General features: G+C 25.9%; 3 protein-coding genes across 3 annotated transcripts; all 3 read left to right on the forward strand.

The window, feature by feature from the left end:
* Positions 1-2,241: 2,241 nt before the first annotated feature.
* On the forward strand, positions 2,242-3,567 carry LOC128667579 (general odorant-binding protein 83a-like). The gene is made up of 6 exons (XM_053738204.1): positions 2,242-2,322; positions 2,519-2,597; positions 2,672-2,760; positions 3,122-3,236; positions 3,339-3,406; positions 3,479-3,567. Exons 1-6 carry the CDS (start codon positions 2,242-2,244, stop codon positions 3,494-3,496), a joined length of 450 nt encoding a protein of 149 aa, XP_053594179.1. The 3' UTR covers positions 3,497-3,567.
* A 2,331-nt stretch (positions 3,568-5,898) lies between these two features.
* LOC103568376 (uncharacterized) lies at positions 5,899-17,218 on the forward strand. The gene is made up of 15 exons (XM_053737935.1): positions 5,899-5,981; positions 7,206-7,284; positions 7,358-7,446; positions 7,558-7,672; positions 7,766-7,833; positions 7,905-7,916; positions 11,701-11,779; positions 11,835-11,923; positions 12,021-12,135; positions 15,487-15,605; positions 15,699-15,777; positions 15,856-15,944; positions 16,016-16,130; positions 16,999-17,066; positions 17,145-17,218. Exons 2-15 carry the CDS (start codon positions 7,209-7,211, stop codon positions 17,160-17,162), a joined length of 1,131 nt encoding a protein of 376 aa, XP_053593910.1. The 5' UTR covers positions 5,899-5,981; positions 7,206-7,208; the 3' UTR covers positions 17,163-17,218.
* On the forward strand, positions 11,541-13,528 carry LOC103568289 (general odorant-binding protein 83a-like). Its single transcript, XM_053738205.1, has 6 exons — positions 11,541-11,612; positions 11,701-11,779; positions 11,835-11,923; positions 12,021-12,135; positions 12,227-12,294; positions 13,511-13,528. The coding sequence occupies exons 1-6, from the start codon at positions 11,541-11,543 to the stop codon at positions 13,526-13,528; spliced, it is 441 nt and encodes a 146-aa protein (XP_053594180.1).
* Positions 17,219-17,597: the final 379 nt, after the last annotated feature.

The raw sequence follows: 17,597 nt of genomic DNA on the forward strand, positions 1-17,597 counted from the left end.
CCAAAAATTTCGAATTGGATATATTTTATTCTTTTCACGTGTGATATTTGCAAATAACTATAAAATAATTGTATTTTAATAATATAAAAAATCATTTTAATAGTCTGCTGCAATATAACTTTACACGGAAAAAGTGATGCTCAAAATCTTAATAGTTTGTAGCTTATTTTCGACTTAAAATTAGTATATTCGATACTAATATCAAACTAGGATCGTTATATATTTTATAAAATGGCTATTATTTATATTAAAATTTGATACACATAGAAAAGCAAAATTTGTAATTTCGTATGTTAAAATTAATATGAAAAATAATCGATAAATTGGTATCTAAAGTTATTACTATTCAAATAAACATAGAAAAATTTAAAAAATGCGGAACCAAAAAATTAGTAAACGCACATATTAATATATAAAGATCTAGTATACTAATTTTTCATTTTATCATTTATCATTTATTCGATTTATGTATATTGCAAATTAACTTTTAATGAAGAATAAATGATATTTTAAGCTAATAATTGATTACACGGAAAGAAAATTATAGAAAGTATTCCTATGTATTATAGGAATGGTTCCCATAATGGTATAGGGATGGTTCCTATAATATATAGGAACCATTCCTATAATAGTATGGGTAACACTTCTATACCATTATGGGAACCATTCCCATAATACATAGAAATATTTCCTTTAATTTTCTTTCCGTGTAGAAGTAATTTTCACACTTTTCGTTGAATTAATATTTTCAAGATAGTATGGGAATGGTTCCTATAATTTATAGGAATGGTTCCTATACTATTGTAGGAACCATTCTTATAATATTATAGGAACGGTTCCCATAATAGTATGGGTATCATCCCCATAATTATAGGAACTATTCCTATAGTTATGGGAGCACTTCCTACAATTACGGGAAGTGCTCCCATAATTTATGGTCGTCATTCCTATACTGGTATAAGATGAAATTTCACAAAATTATAGGAACCATTCCCATAATTTTCGTTCCGTGTAGTGATATCAAATTTATAAAATAAAAGTTAGTAACTTTTGCAATTTTCAGCTGTAAAAATCAGTATCTAAGATACCAATTCTTAATTTGTCCAATCATTACTTTTTAATAGATTATGCCATAAATTACTTAACTTTCACTAAAAAGTCACGTATTATACTTAAAAATAATAATATTTACTTACTTTTTGAAATAATTGATAGTAATTTTTAGGAATCTACAAAAATTAGTAAACTACTTCGCATTAAGCACATAATAGTACTAATTATTGATAACAGATTCTACTTTTTACAATTATTTATTAATTTTTAATATTCTATTTTTTCCATGTAAGACATAATTTTATTATCTTTAACTTTCTTAATAAATCATATTTAATGAACGGTTTTGGTAGTCTATTTTAGCCCTCATTACATAAGAAATTTCGATAAGCTTATCTGTCCGAATTTATTGAAGTATAGAAAATTTTGAGAGCCCCACTTTGCCCCTAGATGCTCACTTTGCCCCTCCCTCCCCTATGTGTACATTATAAAAAATTTTCGGAGTGAACGCGGATTAAATCCAGAGTGAATTTGGGATATAGATGACTGTTACTTCTTTAGTCCCTTCAGAGTGGCATTCACTCCAAAAGGAAATTAAATCTAATATTTAAAATCCGGTTCGGAGTGAAATTCACTCCTTAAAGGATATCTGAATAATATAATGGAATATAATCGAATTTACAATAACTTAGCACTTAGAGTTTGAATTTTATGTGTGTAAAATTTCGATAAAAATTTTAAGGTATTTTTGAAGATTTAAAAACACATAGCAGTCTACGGATGGTATATATCTATTTATTAAATAAAAAAAATTAATCACTTTTGATAAAAAAATAATTAACGAAATTTTTTTATTACATCTATGAATATTTCCTGCATCTGTGTTGTATAACAGACGATAGTTGTCTGTTGATACATTGCTTGAACTCTATATTTTAATATTATGTAAAATTGTCGATGAATTGACAATTATTAGAAGAATGGAATATAAGTTATTCAGATATTGATTATACAGAATAAGATAGTATTAAAATTTCGAATAATCACTGTATATAAGCTGAAGAAAAAATGTCGTTTTCCTTAATTCTTGATACCGGATGTACTATAAAGCAATTGAGTAGTCGCATATGCGTTTCATTAAAAATACGATAAATAAATATATTTATAAATAGATGAATAAATGTAAAGATGAAGGGCATAAATAGTATCTCTACAATAGCAATTGCCGCTGTTTTTTGTATCTCTTTAAATTTTTTGAATACTGATGCTGTAAGTATTACTATTTTAATTCTACAACAAGATAGTAAACCGCCTTATGATGAGAACTTCCTTAATTTAAGATCCATTAGTTCATATTTTGGTTGATTTATTATTTACTAAAAGTTCTGATTGTTGGGAGGTGATAAAAATTAGTATTTTTATTTAAGTTTTGTAAATAATCAGAATTTAATTTTTTTATTGATAGATTATGACTGTAGAACAAATAAAGAATATGATGAAACCATTGGGTAAAACTTGTGTATCAAAAGTTGGACTTAGCCCAGGTATTTTTTTGACATTTAATTTACACTTTAATTATTAGAATATTTATTTAATTATTAATGCAATCACTGTTTAGAATTACAAGAAGCACATAGAAATGGACAATTTCCAGAAGAAAAATCCTTCATGTGTTATATTCATTGCCTTGCAAGAATGACGAAAGTTGTAAGTATTTATATTTTCTGTTATAATTTTTTTTTTTATATCTAATTAAAATTTTTTTTATAAATTGTAAAAGAGTGGTGTTAAAAATCCACTTATTTTAACTCCACCCAGTGTTAAAATGATTTTACACTGATGTAAGAGGCGTAATTCGGCAGTGGTAAAAACATAAGAAGTGTCAGTTCTTTATGAAAATTAATAAAAAATTCCTACACCGGCGGTGGCGTTATTTTTACACCGCTTTCGGTGTTGAAATTTAACACCGCCGATTTTAATACCTACACCGCTTGTACTTATCCCGGTGATTTTTTAGAGTGTAGTTTAAAAAAAATTAAATAAATTATCGTAAGTTTTATTTTTTCAGTTTGACAAAAATAATCAAATTGATTTGGAGGGTACATTCAAACAAGCAAAATTAGTATTGCCAGAAGATTTAATAGATGGTTCAATAAATGCATATAAAACTTGTTATCCTTCAGGTGAATTTTATAATTTTTTCGTTTAAATATGATTAATGATTATACTTGAAATTTTTCGTTACTATATTGATTACCAATTATTTAATTTTTACTTTTAAATAGCGACAAGTGAAGAGCCTTGTGAAAAAGCTTATCAGTTTGGGAAATGTTATTATGAAACGGATGCAAAGGTAAAATCTTATTATTTTTATTCTGATTTATATCGATTAATAAATTTCTATTGATTAATTTGTGTATTATAGAGTTACTTTTATCCGTAAACATCAAATTATTCACAATTACAATTATATATGACATCAATACTACTAATTTACTGTAACCATGAATGATAAGAAGAAAGAGGCTGTAATAATAATAATAAAAAAAAAGTAATAAATTGTATAATTTTGAACTATAAGATTATTTGTATGAAATCGAGAATAAAAAAAAATTAAAAATAAATAGCTTGATAAAAAATAAAGTACATTTTATTTAATATTCCGTATTTCTTTATTTTATTTGATATCAATCAGTCAATAAAAATTTTTTTAAATTAATTGTTTTTTTATCGCTGTATATACACTGTAAAAAATTCGCGGAGTGAATGCGGATTAAATCCGGAGTGAATGCGGAGTGAATGAATTGTAATTATTCACTCCACTCAGAGTGAAATTCACTCCGAAGGGGCGTTTTCGCGGAGTAGATAATTTTTTATTAATTTAATTCCTCCGGAGTGAAATTCACTCCGGAGAGGAGTTTTAAAAATATGATTAATAAAATATAACTCCACTTAATATAATCGAAGTAAAAACTCGTGTATAAAATTACTGATAAGCTGATACGCACGCACACACCCACATACATATTCGGACACACACACGCACGTACACATTCGCACATACGCGCACACATTCGCACACGTGCACACACACGCACACATTTGCACACCGGAATACACACACTGTTCAACAGTTTAATATAAATTGAAATAAATTTATTTAAGTATTAATACTCCGGATCGGAGTGAATTGGGAGTGAAATAAAATCCGCGTCACTCCGTCAAAAAAAACTCCCCATTCACTCCGCACGCGTAGTGATTTTTTTTTAAAACTCCGGAACTCCGAGTGGCAGAGTGAATGCGGAGTGAATTCGGATTTAATTTCACTCCGAATTCACTCCGGATTCTCTCCCGATTTTTTACAGTGCATATGAATACGAAGGTAATTAAATTTATTAATCATAACAGACTGTAACCTCATCTAAATGAACGATATATAATGATAAAAAAATAGAATATTGACTTGACCAATAACTTTGTGTTGTAAGAATAAAATTTTATTGGTTCAATCGCTCGAAAACTTGACTAATTAATTATTTTTAAACTTTATAACATGCTAATAGTCTTGTGAATAGGTATTTATAATTTTTTATCGAATTCGTTTCCGACTAGAATTTTTTTCTGATTTTCCTGATGTACTACGAGGACTTTATGGGGTTAAAATAAGGTTTGGCTTAATAAGGCAAACCTGATGAGTTCCATATCACATCTTTCTGATCAAGTCCACCTGAGGTTCTTCTCAAGATAACCCAAGTATAAATTCAAAAACTGATTTGAGTGTAAAAATTTCTAATCCCTTTGATGTTAGATTTACAACAAGTGGTAGAGTCAGCATCAAGTTCTTAAAAAAAGTATAGTGTTCTAATCGATTTCAAAAGCTTGACATTAGAATGGAAATAACCAAAAAGTTATGTTGAATTTAAAAAAACTTTATTTGAATTAATCTGTAGGAAATAAAGTTGCCTAAGAAGAAGATCACTGGACATTTTGTAATAAGTCTGATAGTTTCGCTGGAAAAGCAAAGAAATCTCAAAATTTACTATAAATTTGACTTCAAACTCCAATAACTTTTAAACGGATGAGTTTATCAAAAAATGATGTAAGACTTTTTTGTAGAGCATTCAATTTCCTACGAAATTTGATTCTGAGCTTATCTGTATAATGAGCCATTGGCAAGGTATAAAATTCTAAACTTAAAATTTTTTTCCCCATGTTATTTGAAAGAAAGGGAATCGAAAATTACGAAAAGTCACCTCTGCATATTAATATTACGAGCTGAGACTTTACCGGAATATTGTTTTCATCATCTTCGATATTTTCATGGTAACTAATGAAAAAAAAATTAGTTTTTTTTTGACTCACCTTAATATATATATATATTGTATATATCTTTGGTTTGTGGGAGTTAGTATGTTATCAAGAATAATTGTAAATTGAGCCATGATGAGCATTCAGTAAAATTATCGATCTCCGAAATTCCCACGACTCCTAATCCAGTTTCACGTTGTATCCTGAAGCAGATTGGCAAGATGTTTTAAATTTGATGCACATCCACAAAGATCAAATTGTATATATTTGCAAAAAACTTTTAGGTATTAACACGATAATGTAACTACATTTTTTTGTATATAAATACTTTTGAAAAAATTATTTACAAGTAAAGTTTTTGAACGAAGACGTTTCGAAATTCAAAATAAATTGATATTATACATAATTGAATGAGAAAATTAACAACTTTTCTTTTAACCTAAAAATTTTCACTCATCAAATAATTTTTGTAATTCAATTGTTTTTCTAACTTCTGAAAAATAAATGAAATATAATCGAATTGAATAGATAAGTTACAAAGTTGGAAAGCTGGAGTTTGAATTTTATGTGTATGGAATTTCGGTGAAAGTTTATTTAAAATGTTTTCAAAGATATAAGAGGTAAGATATTCGAGCAGTCTACCAATAATATATGTATCAATTAAAAGAATGAATCGCTTTCAATAAAAAATAATTTTCAAAATTATTTCATTATACATCTATGAATATTTCCTGCATCTGTATTGTATAACAGACGATAGTTAACTGTTGATACATTGCTTGAACTCTATGTTTTAATATTATGTAAAATTGTCGATGAATTGACAATTATTAGAAGAATGGAATAAAATTTATTCAGATATTGATTATACAGAATAAGATAGTATTAAAATTTCGAATAATCACTGTATATAAGCTGAAGAAAAAATGTCGTTTTCCTTAATTCATCATACCGGATATACTATAAAGCAATTGAGTAGTCGCATACGCGTTTCATTAAAAGTTCGATAAATAAATATATTTATAAATAGATGAATAAATGTAAAGATGAAGGGCATAAATAGTATCTCTACAATAGCAATTGCCGCTGTTTTTTGTATCTCTTTAAATGTTTTGAATACTGATGCTGTAAGTGTTACCATTATAATTTTACAACAAAAGATTAAACCAATCAATAATCCCTTATTAAAAGAAGCGATTTAAAACTATTAAAAAAACAAAAATTTTAAATACTTTTAAATACTTTGAAGTCGCTCTTCTCTTGAGCATTTAACATTTTAAATCGTTTTAAATCGCTTCTTTTGATAAGGGATGAGAACTTTAAAATCCATTCATTAGTTCTAATTTTAGTCGATTGTTTTTTTACTCAAAGTTCTGATCGTTGAGAGCTACTAAAAATTAGTGTGCACTGTGAAAAATTGGGAGTGAATTAGGAGTAATTATGGATTTTATGTAAATCCGAATTCACTCCGTCACTCGGAATTCTGAAGTTTTTAAAATTCACTCTTCATATACGGAGTAAATACGGAGTTTGTTTTTTCAACGGAGTGATTTCGGAGTAATCTTGATTTTATTTAAATCTGCGTTCACTCCGATTCAGAGTTTCAATATTAAAATAAACTTCCTTTAGGAGTGAATTTCATTCCGAACCTGATTTTCAGTATTAAATTAAATTTCCCTTCAGAGTGAATTTCGCTCCAGAGGATTAAATAAATAAACAGTCATCTGCTTCGCATTCACTCCGGATTTAAACCGCGTTAACTCTTATAATTTTTTACAGTGTGTTTACTTAAGTTTTGTGAAAAAAAAAAATATTATTTTTAAAAAAAATTTTTTCATTGGTAGGCTATGACTATCGATCAAATCAAGAACATGATGAAACCACTGGGTAAAACTTGTGTATCAAAAGTAGGGCTCAGTCCAGGTACATATTTTATAATATTTGTTGACTCGATTATTATAATATTTATTCAATTAATAATTTAATTACTTTTCAGAGTTACAGGAGCAACATAGAAATAGAGAATTTCCAGAAGATAGAACCTTCATGTGTTACATGCATTGTATGGCAAAAATGACAAAAGTTGTATGTATTTAACAATTCAATTTATTATTAATTATTTGAATGCTTTGTTAAAATAATTTTTAGTTGAGTTTAAAAAACGTAGATGAATTTTTGCATAATTTGTTTTTCCAGTTCGACAAAAATAATAATTTCAATTTAGAAGGTACATTTAAACAAACAAAAATAGTATTGCCAGAAGAGATGATAGAAGATTCATTAAATGCCTATACAACTTGTTATCCTAAAGGTGAATTTGAATTATTTTTCAGCCAAATTCGATTGTTTTAAAAATTTTTTAATAATATTAATTAACAAGTATTAAATTTAATTTTTTTAATAGCCACAAGTGATGATCCTTGTGAAAAGGCTTATCAATTTGGGAAATGTTATTGTGAAACGGATGCAAAGGTATAGTATTATTTTCTTATTCTGAGTTGCATTGATTAATAAATAGCTATTAATTAATTTATGGATTACAGAGTTACTTTTACCCATAAAAATTAAATTATTGATAATTAAAATCTACGGCTGAGTTGGATACATTACTGTCTATATACTTTAATTTCCTTTGCACTATCTTAAGTATAATAAAAAATAAGAACTTATTGTAAAGACATATATGTATGTAATAATAACGATAATAAATTTAATTTACTACGTTGCCACTTATATCAGCATTTGCAATCTACTCATATCTTAATATTTATTTATTTATTTATTTATTTATATATAAGTTTATTTGACCCTAGAATTTACATTCCTCAATGGCCATAAGTTACAAAATTAATAATTACAAGTAATTAGTAATAGCACAGTATAGTGAATCAAAATATCTATTTTATTATAATTATTAAATATTATCATTATTATTATCAGTAACATTATCATTATGGTATAGACTCTATATATTATTTCTACTATTGTTTAGATACATTGAGTAACATGAAATTCTGAATTTTTGATAATTGTCAATTGCAACAATTTGTGATGGCAAACTATTCCAAACTTTAATAGCTGTTAACAAAAATGACTTTTCATAGGTCACTGTTCTACACATCGGTCGATGAAAAACATCATTTTGCCGAATTGCACGCCCTCGCACAGACATTAAAATATTGAAGTTGTCTCGCAATAATCGCTCATAATATATTCTTTTTATTCCAATTATTTTTTCATGTTTTATTTTTGGGTAATTAAGCCTAAATCCGTTTTACCCTTTCATCTACTTTTCTTGACAAATTACGAATTTATTTGCTTTTGACCTATTCTTTCATCGCATCATCATATAAGCCAATGTTGCTTGGCCTCAAGTCCCACATCTTGATTGTGCTTATACTTTCCTTATTCTTTTTCTAATCGTAATCGGCTCCATTCAGCTGACAGTGTTATATATATTTATACATAATGTACTAGTCACAAAAATTAAAGGATATTTTCAATATTACAAATTCTTAAAGGATTTTTGACGGGCTGTAACTTGAAAGAAATAAGCATTAATTAAAGATAAAAAAAAAACGCTTTGAAATTCAAAATATGAGTGAAAACTGAAAAATTGCTTATCACGCGATTTTTGTGAAAACGATAAATTTAAAGCTTTGGCACACTAAAAAAAAAAGACCACCGCGCTTCGAAATTTTCAGGGTTCCCGGGACACTTTGAAGTTGATGAATTACCGAGGATATTCTTAGTTAATCGATTATATCCAAAGTTATACTAAGTTATCCAAATATCCTTAAATACGCGAATTTTTTCTTTTTTTCAGTCAACTTGCCGCTGAGAAAAAAATTTTTTCATCAACTCACTAATTTTCTCGTATAAAGAGTGTTTCGCACTATTCAAAATCCCACTTCTATTCCATGTACGATCATTTTTTTTCCCGAGATATTGATTGTCAAAATCAAATTGGATTTTTTTGTTTTCATCGACGATAACTCTGTTAAATCATCGTACAGAGTTTTTAATTACGGCAAATCAAAGGGCATAGAATTACTTAAAATATCTTCGTGGTTTAATTATCAAAAAAAATTTATTGAAGTCCGTAGACCTTTTTTAAGTCGAGCAAAAGTTTGAAAAATTTTTTCTTTATATTTTTCTTAGAATTACACCGGAACCGCGTATGATAAAATTTTCAAGAGCAAATTTGAAAGCTAGATATTTGAAGCTACAATGTGCTTTTTTTTTGCTGTACAACTATTTTTCTTCAAGTTACAGCCTACTGAAAATAACTTAAAAATATGTAATTTTTTGAATATTCCTTAATTTTTTTGTTACCAGTGTATATATTGAACCAATTATATTTTTGGCATTGCGTGAAAAAATAAAACATATATAAAAATTTGATAAAAGCCGCAACATGCGATCCTTTACAATAGTTATATTTTCGAAATAAATATGCCATAGAGATATCGCTTTTGGCCACTTTAGGCCCAGTTCTGGACATGTCAAAAAATTAAATGAAAAAGCGTTAGTAGAACACATCTCATTGCTTCGCAAATGAGTTGTACAATAATTTGTAATTTGGGCAATGACATAATTACCCATATGAAAATAACATATATGGTTAAAATATATGTAAAAATATATGATAAATATCAGAAAATATATGTGGCCAATTTAACTATATTTTCTGATATACTTTTTTTTTTTTAATTGAAAAATATAATATTTATCATATATGAGTTCGTATATGTTTAGCGTATATAAAATATTTATGTCAATCATATACAAAAAATATATTTTTATCATATATGAAAATATATACTCTTGTCATATACGAAAACTATATTTTTTTTCATACATAAAAATATATATTTCTATCATATACGAGAAATATACTTTGATCATATATAAAAACATATATTTATATTGTGTATGAAAAAAAAAGTTTCTTATTCGTATGACCCACATTAATTAAATTAGATCTAAATTTTAATATACTCTTTAAATTGCAGATAAAGTTCTCGAAATTAGTTGATTTGATGCGAATATATGATATACCCATATACATATACATACACCGAATAAGATATATGCTAAAATATAACAAAGAAAATATATGGTGCCATATATAATATAAATAATATGCTACCATATATTTCATTTCATATAAAAATTTTATATATTTTGAATATAAACGGAAATATATCAATACAATATATTATAAGGTAGATGTAGATGTATATATAGCTCAATATAAAAATCATGTAAGTTACATATATGGAATACATATATTTATATTTACTACTGTATATAATTTTATATTAAATCGGCCAAAGTCGCTATATGATTTTTTATAATATACAATATAATATATCATATATTTTTTTGTAGCAAACATATATGATTTTATATATTTCAACCATATATTGTTTTTTCATACGGGTAACTTTTCAAGTGTGTTCAAAGATACTTTTACCACACCATTACAATGGCAGTTTTTTTATACTTTTCCATCAATTCAAATGAAGCATTAAACGTTCAAAAATTGAACAACGGCCACCAATGGTACTCTACTCAGTGGAAGTGGGGGGAAGGGGGGGGGGGCAAAATGGGCCCCAATATTTATATAATTATTTTTACATATAATCCCGCATTTTTTACGAGGCCCATTTTGCCCCACCTTCCTCTACTAAAAAAAGAATTTAATAAATAGAGTATTAATAAGATTATATACGAATACTTTTTTGAAATTACCCTGAATCTTATGGTATGGGTTTCATTTAATTTAATTCACTGAGCAAGATGAATGAGTTCGTTTTAATAAAAAAAAAAATAAGTTTAATTTGATAATTAGATTATGCTTTATTTCTAATATCAATATTACGTAACAAACAATAGCTGTGCGTAATAAGACAATCAATAATTAGTGTTTTAATAATACGTAAATATAAATTGCTGAATATTTGACAGTTGTAAGTGTATAACATAAATTTAGTACCGATTATGCTGTCACTTATGACAAGATGTTATTAAAAGTACAGATCATAGAGGAGCAAAAGTATATAAGATGATGTAAATCTAGTTTTTTTTTTCAATAAATATTTAAACTGGACAGGGTACACCAAAGTAGTGAGTGTATTTAATTGTTATATCAAGTATAATAATAAATATACAAAATGAAGAATACTATTATCTTTACAACCGCAATAGCTATATTTATTTTTATAAATTTTTCTCAAACTGATGCTGTAAGAAAAATTTTTTTATTTAATCTGATACTTGTCACTACAAATATAAGAAATTTTATTGTAATTAATTTTTTTTTATTATGGGCAGAGAATGACTATGACACAAATTAGAAATGCTATGAAACCACTGGGTAAAAAATGTCTAGAAAAAACGGGTCTTAGCCCAGGTAATTTATTTGCTTAAATAATTTAAACATCAGATTAATAATAAATAATTTTTAGAGGTACAAGCCGGACAACACAAGGGAGAATTTCCAGAAGATGAAGCTCTAATGTGTTATCATTCGTGTCTTCTTAAATTGGCAAAAATCGTAAGAATAAATTTTGTAGAAATGATAACTTAGTTATTAATTTGAATAGTAGTAAGTTGATTACATATTTAAAGTATTGTAAATATTTTTTTTTCAGTCTGATAAAAATGGTAACATTAATTTGAATACTATACTCAAGCAAGCAGATTTAATGATGCCTGAAGATTCAGTAGCTCGTGCAAAAGCTGTTACTACAGATTGTTTTGGTGAAAGTAAATATATTTTTTATTAAAGTATAATTTATTATTTATACCTGATTATTATTAATTGATATAATTAATTTAAAAAATTATTATCTTCTAGTTAAATCTACGGAAATTTGTAGAATGAGTTTTGAATTTGTCAAATGCTATTTCTTAAATGGTCCAGAGGTAATCTTATAAAAACATTAAAAATCATTAATATATATATATATATATATATATATATATATATATATATATATATATATATTAAAAAAATCGACTATTTTTTTTTCTTTCGATACTGTGAAAATATTATTTTTGATGACCAAAAAAAATTATTGTGCAAGTTTGAGCTCTTAATATTGGTGTTAAGAGGGGTATTATTACGAATGTTCGTTTTTTGACAGAAATTTAATTTTTTACCCAAAACTCGTAAATCATCTATCTGAAAAATTTGAGCAATGCACATTCTTAAACGAAATTGAATTCTCTACAAAAAAAACTTTTCTAGTAAATTGACGTAAAACGGGTCGTTTCCTTGTAACCGTGCCTTAAATACTGATTTGTTTTTTAAATTCTTTGTTTCTATTTTAGATTTTTGTAACTACTAGAAATATTGAAATTTTTTCTAGTCAAGATACATGTTTTTGAAGGAAATTTAATGCTCTACAAAAAAGGTTTCTTAACATTTTTTGCGAAATTCACTCCTCCAAAAGTTATTCAAGGTTGAAGTTGAGTAAAAACGACTTAAATAACTTTCGAAGGAGTGAATTTCGCAAAAAATGTTAAGGGACCTTTTTTGTAGAGCATTAAATTTCCTTGAAAAATATATATTTTGACTAGAAAAAATTCTAATATTTCTAGTAGTTACAAAAATCTAAAATAGAAACAAAGAATTTAAAAATTAAATTTCTGTCAAAAAACGAACATTCGTAATAATACACTTCTTCATATCAATATTAAGGGTTCAAACTTGCACAATAATTTTTTTTGGTCATCAGGAATAATATTTTCACAGTATCGAAAGAAAAAAAAATAGTCGATTTTTTTGGCCCAGTCTAATATATATACGCTGTGAAAAAATTTCGGAGTGAACCCGGATTAAATCTGGAGTGAATGCGGAGCGAATGACTGTTTATTTATTTGATTCCCTCGGAGTAAAATTCACTCCGAAGGGGAGTTTATTTTAATATTAAAACTCCTAATCAGAGTAAATGCGGATTGAAATAAAATCCAGACTGCTCCGAAATTATTACCTATTTACACCGTATGCGAAGTGATTTTTTCTAAAACTCCGGAACCGAATGATGGAGTGAATAAAATTTAAATAAAATCCGTAATCACTCTGAATTCAATCCCAATTTTTTACAGTGTATAGATATTTGTTTTTTTTTTTTTACAGGTCGTTTTTTTCCCATAAAAATTTAACTATTCAATCTTCAACAACAAAATAAATATGATATAAATTTATAATTTGAAAATATTATTAACTTTTATCTTTAGAGGTAATTTTTTCTCACATTGATATACACAAATATATTTTGCAAATGTATATGTATATTTATGTTATTTGAAAATATAAAAATAATGAAAACATTTTGACGTAATATTAATTTTAAAAAGTCACAGCCCGAAAATTTTCTAATATTTTTTTTTTTTTTTTTTTTTTTTTCCCCCATTAAATTCACAGAAAATTTTTCAGCAGAACGATCAACATATTGAGTAGAATTTCATTCGATACATATTTTCTAAGTATCATTATTTGCTATTGTTCTGTATATATATATATATATATATGCCATTATATTTCTCAACAGTTTTCAATATTTTCTGAAACATTTTCAAGATAATGAGAGATTCTACTTTTCGAACTGAAGTAACGATTTGCTATTCTAGTAATTGATATAAAAATACATTTTCTATTATCAAAATTTATTATTTAATTAACAAATGTACTTATAGAGTATTTCCTGATTTCCTTAAAACAAAAAAAAAAAAAAAAAAAAAACAATAATAATAGATAACGAGATTAATAAGGTAATTATGAAGGAAACGCTTCCTTTTGTGTCGACGTCATGTCTGAGATGAGAGGATATAATTTATGTCTGACATTGAACTGTTTTGATGTACTTCCAGTCAATCCAATTGGCCAATTATAACTCGAATTATCGTTGAAAAAATAAACACAATTTAATTACTAGAATTAATAAAATAATGTCGAAAATAATTGATCTTTTAAAGTTATTTTACGCTATTGCACAACTGAATTTTTTTTAATTTTTACATTTTTGCTTACTCATTTAGAAAACGTGATTCGTTCACAGAAAACTAAGATCACCCGATGACAAAAAATAATAACATTTTTTAAATTTTCATAATATAATCAATAAAATGGAGATTTTTCATTTTTTCAGACAAATAAATGTATAATAAAAAAATTTTTTAAATAATTTGAATACATATATATTAGACTGGGCCAAAAAATTGACTATTTTTTTTTTCTCAGCTGTATCGAAAATATTTTTCAGAATGACAAAAAAAAAATTTCATTAAAGTTTGTGCCCTTAATATTAAATTTAAGAGGTCTATCATCTCTATTTTTAATTTTAATTCATAATTTGATGTTTTACGTCAGAACTGCTAAAACATAAGGGTAAAAAAAAATTAATTTCCACTTATTTTTATGTAAAATTAAATTCCCTACAAAAAAGGTCTAGTTGAAAATTTTCGTCAGACAAACCGTTTCCAATTAATTAAGCTTAATAAATTGCTATATTTTTTCGATTTAACATTTTTACTTTTTAATTTTGTAACTGACGAATCAATAAATATCTAAACATGACCATGGCTCATTTTTGAACGAAATTTAATGTTCTACAAAAAAGGTCTCTTAACATTTTTTGCTCAATTGACTCCTTCGAAAGTTATTCAAAGTTGGTTGAGTCAAAAGGATTTCAATAACCTGAATAACTTTCGAAGGAATTAATTCATTTATATTTTATTTCCTATTTGTTTATAAAATTACAACATTTTCTTCGAAAGTGCATTAATGCAGTGCAACAATTATTGTAACCATTAAATTTAAAAATTTTTTTCGAATAAATAAAAAAAAACATTTTGGATTTTTTGATTTTAACACCTTCTGTATTGTATAACTACCTAATAAAGTAACATATATAGTATATGATTTATGTTTTAATGTTACATAAATAAGTCATTAATTTTGAGGAAGCAGATGAATAGGGTAATTTGTAATTTACATTTAAGCATTGATTATACTGCAATATGTAATGAGATATAATGTTGAGAATAAAAAACAGAGTTGCTAAAGTATAAAAGATGTAAAAATATTTTTATGCAACTCATTATGCCAAATAGTGACCAACAGTTATCGAGTGAGTGTATTAAGTGCAAGGAAATACAAAATGAAAAATACTCTTTTCTTCACCCTTGCTGCGGCTTTTTTATTAGGATATAATATCCCACATGTTGAATCTGTAAGCTTTAATATTTTTATTTTAATAATTGATAGCATACATCTGTAGAAAATTTACATCTATGTTATTATTTTTTTTTTTTTTAATAAATAGAGAATGAGTATGGCACAAATAATAAATACTATGAAACCATTGGGCAAAACTTGTGCAGCCAAAACTGGACTTAGTAAAGGTAACTTTTTAAAATATAAATATAAGTAAATTTGTACTTTGAATAATTAAATATTTAATTTATTTTTAAATTTATCAGAGATTCAAGATGGACAACACGAAGGACAATTTCCAGAAGAGGAAGCTCTTATGTGTTATCATACATGTTTGCTTAAGATGGCTAAAGTTGTAGGTATTTAATTATTTATATTAATGTTAATGAGAAAATTTATTAAAATATATGTACTTTTTTCCTTTAGGCTGACAAAGCTGGAAAATTAAATATAGACGCGATGATTAAACAAATCGATATGTTGATGCCCGAAGAATTGGTAGACAGAGCAAAAACAGCTTGTTCAGGTTGCGCTAATGAAGGTATATATTTTAATTGATCTTGTTTATTATATATTGGGCGAGGGAGGGGGGGCAAACGGGATATTTAAAAAATTTTATAGAAAATTTTTTTTAAATATTCCAGAATCACTTTTATAAATATAATTGAGTATTATTTTGATTTTTTTTACCATTTTCAAAAAATTTTGTTTTTGTAAAAAAAAAGTATGAAATCAATTTGTTTTTTCTTATCAATTTACAATAAAAGAACTTCCAGTGTTAAATTACTTCAGATTTATTTCAATAATCAACTTGAAAAAATTTACAATTTAATTAACTTTTAATAATTTTTTAATCCATTGCTTTAAGAAATATATAATTACTTTTTTAAAAATATTTTCTTTGGAATTGAAAATAACTTAAATCTTTTACTTTAAAGCTGGTAATTCATAGTGAATAACAAATAAAAAATTACCAATTTAAAGTAGGCAATTAAACTTTTTCAAAAATCAAGAGTGTCAGTCGAAAAATGTAAATGACTTTTGTTTTATGATAAAAACTATTAAAATTTTTTTTTTCTTTCTTTGCATCCAATAATTATGTAAAATGTAATTTTTCTTTATGTAAATTACTCATAAGCGAATTCAATTCAATCAAATTTATTTAATATCCAGAATTTTTTTTCACCCTTAGGGGGTACACATTTTGCCCGCGAAAAATGAAATTTTTTTTTAACGCCAGCTGAAAATTTTTTCTATTTACTTTGAATATCATTAGAAAAAAAAAAATTTAAGCATTTGAGTCCCCGAAAATTTAGTATCTCCTTAAGTAGCCCGTTTTGCCCCTCCTCTTCTCTATAATTCCAAGTGTTATTAAAACTAACTCTAATTATTTGTAACTTTGTAATTAGTTACTGCAACTGAGGGTTGTAAACCGAGTTGGGAATTCATGAAGTGCTGGTACAGTAAAGAACCAGAGGTAATATTACACTTCAATATTTACTTTTTTTTTAAAATTATACATAAATTTCATTTAATTCATTTTTTTTCTTTACAGTTATACTTCTTCCCGTAAAACAAAATCATTAAAAAATTAAAATCTATCAGTAATGACATAAAATTAAAAAATTGTATAATATTCTATAGCATAAAGACAAAAAATATGTATTTATTTTTACATAAGTATGATAATAAATAAATTTTAAAATAACACTGTACTTTAATTTAAAGTAATTAATTTTTCAGAAAAGTCGGTAAGATTTGTTTCAATGATAAATGATTATTGTTAATTATTGTAATTATATCATAATTATTTATGTTTCAATAATAAATACATAGTAATAACGAATGTATCATTAGTGATGATCAAGGAAATGCTTCCTTTCATGTACGAGATTGTTTCAAAGACACAGTAATTGACACTTACCATTGAATTTTTTTCATATAAATACGGAGCGTATGCATGTTAATTTAAGTCACTCCAATTCTAACAGAAAAAGTATCAATAACT

This window comes from Microplitis demolitor, chromosome 4 (assembly GCF_026212275.2).
Source record: "Microplitis demolitor isolate Queensland-Clemson2020A chromosome 4, iyMicDemo2.1a, whole genome shotgun sequence".
NCBI lineage: Eukaryota > Metazoa > Arthropoda > Insecta > Hymenoptera > Braconidae > Microplitis > Microplitis demolitor.

Excerpts from the sequence above, each read along its gene's own strand:
- LOC128667579 (XM_053738204.1), top strand. The coding sequence starts at position 2,242 with ATGAAGGGCATAAATAGTATCTCTACAATAGCAATTGCCGCTGTTTTT. Across the intron at positions 2,323-2,518 it reads ATTTTTTGAATACTGATGCT|ATTATGACTGTAGAACAAAT; the intron begins GTAAGTATTACT and ends TTTTATTGATAG. Across the intron at positions 3,237-3,338 it reads TAAAACTTGTTATCCTTCAG|CGACAAGTGAAGAGCCTTGT; the intron begins GTGAATTTTATA and ends ACTTTTAAATAG.
- LOC103568376 (XM_053737935.1), top strand. The coding sequence starts at position 7,209 with ATGACTATCGATCAAATCAAGAACATGATGAAACCACTGGGTAAAACT. Across the intron at positions 7,285-7,357 it reads AAAAGTAGGGCTCAGTCCAG|AGTTACAGGAGCAACATAGA; the intron begins GTACATATTTTA and ends ATTACTTTTCAG. Across the intron at positions 11,780-11,834 it reads AAAAACGGGTCTTAGCCCAG|AGGTACAAGCCGGACAACAC; the intron begins GTAATTTATTTG and ends AATAATTTTTAG.
- LOC103568289 (XM_053738205.1), top strand. The coding sequence starts at position 11,541 with ATGAAGAATACTATTATCTTTACAACCGCAATAGCTATATTTATTTTT. Across the intron at positions 11,613-11,700 it reads ATTTTTCTCAAACTGATGCT|AGAATGACTATGACACAAAT; the intron begins GTAAGAAAAATT and ends TATTATGGGCAG. Across the intron at positions 11,780-11,834 it reads AAAAACGGGTCTTAGCCCAG|AGGTACAAGCCGGACAACAC; the intron begins GTAATTTATTTG and ends AATAATTTTTAG.